Below are 5408 nucleotides of genomic sequence, written 5' to 3'. Positions count from 1 at the left end.
CTGAGCACATCGATGATTTTGCAGTTTCTTTTCACGAGTGATTCTCTGCTGACTTGGCACAAAAGTTGAGTTGAATTTATAAAGATTCTGCCACCTTTTGAGAGAGAAGAAGTGCAATTACAGGAGACACCGGAGCAAAAGGAATATCAATGAAGAAAAATAGGCTGGCTAGAAACTTTCCCACCCACTGCTGTGAACTTAACTGTCAGAAACAACACTGGAAGATTTTTTTCCATATTCCAGCTGCCCTTTGGAAACCAAGGTCTTGTGTCATATCCTTGTTGTGTGAGCATTGAGTCATTTTGACACTTTATCTTTCATACAAGACAGAAATTTAGTTACGAGAAACATCTTTTATTCTGGGTTCCTATTATCGTAATCCCAGTACATTCTGAGCCTACCTACAGAAACACGTCGACGCTGACGAAAACTCGGGATTTCTGGTAGCTGGGCAACAACTCACTAACTAACTGTCTCTCCTTGCTTTTCGCAGCCATACTGAAGCGGAATGAATGCACACAAATGACAGGTATCTGCCCCACAAACTCAGTGTGTCAAGATAAAGACGAAGGCTACGACTGTGTCTGCAATACAGGCTTCGAGCAGTGTGGAGGTGAGTGATACTAAGGATTTGCACATTCCCAACTTTACGAAAAAGTGACACACGGGAGGGGTTAGCATTCAGGAACTGATGTGTAGATGACAACATTCCGTTTTTCCTTTCCTGTAAAGTTGGTTTTTGAGTTTTCCTGAATTGCATTCAGTTTCATAGCACTTGAAACGATCTCTCTGACTTGCTAAGTCTGACAAAACCTCTAAATCTAGTACATCTGATATCACTGACACGATTTCCTCTTCAACAGATGTCAATGAATGTGTCAGCAATCCATGTAGAGGTCCACACTTCCACTGCGTAAACACAGTTGAAAGTTACAACTGTGTCTGCGATGTAGGTTATGTTAACGTCAACGGTGCTTGCGAGGGTAAGTTTCGTCATCGAAGAAATGACACGAGAGAGAGAGAGAGAGGGGGAGAGTTGTCATTCACAAGCTAAAAGTTAAGTATACCTTAGTTTAACCAGACTACTGAGCTGATGAAGAGCTCTCCTAGAGAAGGCTGGCCCGAAGGATTAGACATATTTTACGTGGCTAAGAACCAATTGGTTACCTAGAAACTGGACCCACAGCTTATTGTGGAATCCGAACCACATTATACCGAGAAATGAATTTCTATCACCAGAAATAAATTCCTCTAATTCTTCATTGGCCGGCCGGAGATTCGAACGCGGGCCCTGCAGAGTGCTGGCCGAGAACGGTACCGACCAGTCCAACGAGGGACTATTCACGAACTAATGTGCAGATGACAACATTCCGTTTTTCCTCTCCTGTAAAGTTGATTTGCATGTTTTCCTAAATTGCTTTCAGTTTCATAGCCCTTGAAACGTCCTCTCTGACTTGTTTAAAACTGACAAAATCTCTAAATCTACATTACTGACATGATTTCCTCTCTTCGACAGATATAGATGAATGTACCTGCAGTCCCTGTATTAGGGCAAACACCCACTGCGCAAACATACCCGGAAGTTACGCCTGTGTCTGCGAAAATGGGTATGATGACCTCAACGGTGTTTGCAGTAAGTTTCGTTTGAATCGAAAAACAATGTGATTGGGATCCTAAGCACCCTTTCAGAGGCTTTTGGAAACAATGCTCCATATTCAAAATATGGTTTAGGACCATGTGTTGCCTGTAACAGGCAAGTCATGTATTAAACAGAAAAATAATGGCATGATCAAAATCAAGAGAAAATTCTTGATTTTGTAGGTGAGTAAAGTATAAAATAAAGCAGAGTATCGAATAAAGCTACAACGTAAATTGATATGTCTTAACATAGCCTGCTTCATATACTCTACTCGCAAGCTTTTTTCATTAATATCCCCAAGCACCTCATTTGGGAGGTTCTCTTCAATCCTCCTCCTCCTCCTCCTCCTCCTCCTTATGTTTCAAGAGTGGACTCGAATCGACTCATGTCCTCAACAATAGCATATGTGTATAAATATTAGTATATAATATATATATATATATATATATATATATATATATATATATATATATATATGTGTGTGTGTGTGTGTGTGTGTGTGTGTATATATAAATATGTATATATATATATATATATATATATATATATATATATATATATATATATATATATATGCTATTATTGAGAACACTCTTGGAACATATATATTCTCAGTAATAGCATATATATGCTGTATATATATATATATATATATATATATATATATATATATATATATATATATATATATATATATATATATATATATATATATATGCAATTATTGAGAACATGAGTAAAATCCACTCTTAAAACATATATATTCTCAGTAATAGCATATATATATATATATATATATATATATATATATATATATATATATATATATATATATATATATATATATATATATATATATATATATATATATATACACACACATTCATGCACATATATATATGTTTTTTATGACTTTTTTATCACACCGTGATTTATATACAATCATGAAGCTACAAATGTTGCTTAATATCAAATCCACGCTGCCTCGGGAATATCCCCGATGGGGAATTATCACCGAAGGGGAATGTATAAGTGATAAATGGACGGGCACAAGATAGCTCAGTGGTAACGTCGACTGGAGTTGCTGGATGCGTATCTGTGTCGTGGGATCAAGACTCGGCAGTGCCAATCCATTTATCACTTGTAAATTCCCCTTCAGTGATAATTCCCCATCGGGGATATTCCCGAGGCAGCGAGGATTTGATATTAAGCGACATTTGTAGCTTCACGATTATATACAGTATATACGTGTGTGTGTGTTTGTGCATGTGCCTTGTATACTATTAGGATCTTTGGTTGTTTTATGGGCGGTTCGGTAGTTTGTTTATTTGGCTAATCCTCCCCCCCTCCTCTTATTTTCACAGGAGTGTTTACGTCTGTGTTGGCGTGGCGCCAACCTTTAGTCAGGTTCGGGCAGCAGTAGCGAACAGGTTGTTCTCTTGGGGAAGAGAACTTTTGAGTACCAGCAGCAGTTCGACTTTGAAGACGTTTCTTGGGCAGCGGTGTTTGGGCCCAGGCTGGAGCAGCGCATCAACGAAGATGGTTGTTTGTTGGCCGCAGGTGGAGACCCTGTCGGCAGTTTTGGCTCGGTGCAGTGGCCCGTGTCCTTTGTATTTTGGCGAGACGGCAGCAGGACGTCGTGATATTACGGCCTGTTGTCGTTAGTTGGTGGACTTCGCTGGAGATGGCTTTTTTTTTGTATCGACTGCTGCTGGTACTTCTTTTTGATTTAAAGTAATATTGCTTTATTTTTGTGTTTCGTGGCCCGGACCTGGCTCATTTTGTTATGGCCTTTTTTTTTTTTGTTTAAGATTTTTATTAACTTTAATATTAATAAATCTATTTTTATAGCAAACTCCTGTATTTTTGTTATTCCTCCTCCTTTGTGTGTGCGAGCTGTCGATTAGCCAGAGCAGCCCCAATAATATTTCCATCTAGATCCTGTGTTTTTCTTAAGGGCCGAAAACCTCGGTTCGTAACATTGGCGACCGTGACAGGATTGGCTCTGCTCTGGTTGTCGGAGTTTTCACCACATTGGAGGGGGAGGTTGGTTATTTTGAAAAAAAAAAAAAAAATTTGTAATTTTTTTTTTTCTGTCGAGAGGGAAGGTATTAGGATCTTTGGTTGTTTTATGGGCGGTTCGGTAGTTTGTTTATTTGGCTAATCCTCCCCCCCTCCTCTTATTTTCACAGGAGTGTTTACGTCTGTGTTGGCGTGGCGCCAACCTTTAGTCAGGTTCGGGCAGCAGTAGCGAACAGGTTGTTCTCTTGGGGAAGAGAACTTTTGAGTACCAGCAGCAGTTCGACTTTGAAGACGTTTCTTGGGCAGCCGGTGTTTGGGCCCAGGCTGGAGCAGCGCACCAACGAAGATGGTTGTTTGTTGGCCGCAGGTGGAGACCCTGTCGGCAGTTTTGGCCGGGTGCAGTGGCCCGTGTCCTTTGTATTTTTGGCGAGACGGCAGCAGGACGTCGTGATATTACAGCCTGTTGTCGTTAGTTGGTGGACTTCGCTGGAGATGGCTTTTTTTTTGTATCGACTGCTGCTGGTACTTCTTTTTGATATAAAGTAATATTGCTTTATTTTTGTGTTTCGTGGCCCGGACCTGGCTCATTTTGTTATGACCTTTTTTTTTTTGTTTAAGATTTTTATTAACTTTAATATTAATAAATCTATTTTTATAGCAAACTCCTGTATTTTTGTTATTCCTCCTCCTTTGTGTGTGCGAGCTGTCGATTAGCCAGAGCAGCCCCAATAATATTTCCATCTAGATCCTGTGTTTTTCTTAAGGGCCGAAAAACCTCGGTTCGTAACATATACACTATAATTTAATGGAAAATTGTCACATTTAGTGTTCTCTTACATAAAAATTATTCATTATTCTTATTTCCATACCAAAGAAAGGTGGTTTTCTCGGCTTTGGAAAGAGAAGCAATGCTTCTCATCCAGTGTGAGACGCCACTTCAGATGAACTGATCAATAATAATGCTACCAACCAATATCTCTCTTTGCCAGCACTGACGACAGAGTGAAATTCCAGGGCTCATCTTCGGTGCCCAGTGGTGGCTGGTGTTAATTGCAATGGAGGCGGTAACAGAATGTCAATATATCATCGTCCTCATCAACATAGCAGGCATCACTGATGACGGGACCTGACAAAACCTGATGTTATTTCCCCTCACAGAATAAGTTTAGACGAATTAGATTTTTATCTTCACTCTTTCATTCTATTTGTTACATGATTCTCGTGATTAAAAAATCCACTGAATTCATAAATAAGCTAAGAATCTTTTTTTTAATATTTCATCAACTGAACTGTCTAGTTTGAACACCTGGAAAGTCCATTTCTACTAGGTGTGTTCCAATGATTATTATTTTTTGAATAAAGTCTCCAGCAATGGACTGTTTCCTGTTTATGTTTTCCTAAACAAAGCGAATCTATAGTTGTGACAATCTTCAGCTTCATAACTGGATAAAGCACAGAACAAATGTTTGAGATTTAGACTACTCATGAAATACACTTCAAGTAGATAAATTGGTAAAGTGCCAAATTACAATTTCCGACTGAATATTGAACAACTAGAATTGATAAAGCGGCATGAACCTTAATATAATAATTCACCTGTGCAAGAGTTACTCTCAAAGAATTATTCCAAGAAATCATGAGTATAACAGCCATTCTCATTACGTTCTTTTCATAGCTGGGAGTGAATTATCCCTCAAAAAAATTTTTAAGACAAATTACGAAAGTTTTGCCCCAGCTAGAAAAAAAA

The 5408-nt window shown here is 38.7% G+C and overlaps 1 protein-coding gene across 3 annotated transcripts in view; it reads left to right on the top strand.

Moving 5' to 3' along the window:
• LOC136832021 (protein disulfide isomerase Creld2-like) overlaps window positions 1-5025 on the top strand; it is a 20442-nt gene extending 15417 nt beyond the window's left edge. For all 3 annotated transcript variants that reach the window (XM_067092511.1, XM_067092510.1, XM_067092509.1), the window contains 4 exons: window positions 494-613; window positions 864-983; window positions 1517-1633; window positions 4651-5025. In XM_067092511.1, coding sequence (XP_066948612.1) covers window positions 494-613; window positions 864-983; window positions 1517-1633; window positions 4651-4667 — 374 coding nt within the window. In that variant the 3' untranslated portion in view covers window positions 4668-5025. The remainder of the gene's footprint in view (window positions 1-493; window positions 614-863; window positions 984-1516; window positions 1634-4650) is intronic.
• The last annotated feature ends 383 nt before the right edge of the window (window positions 5026-5408 follow it).

The sequence above is a fragment of the Macrobrachium rosenbergii genome, chromosome 49, assembly GCF_040412425.1.
Source record: "Macrobrachium rosenbergii isolate ZJJX-2024 chromosome 49, ASM4041242v1, whole genome shotgun sequence".
NCBI lineage: Eukaryota > Metazoa > Arthropoda > Malacostraca > Decapoda > Palaemonidae > Macrobrachium > Macrobrachium rosenbergii.
This window is presented reverse-complemented; position numbering and strand designations above follow the sequence as displayed.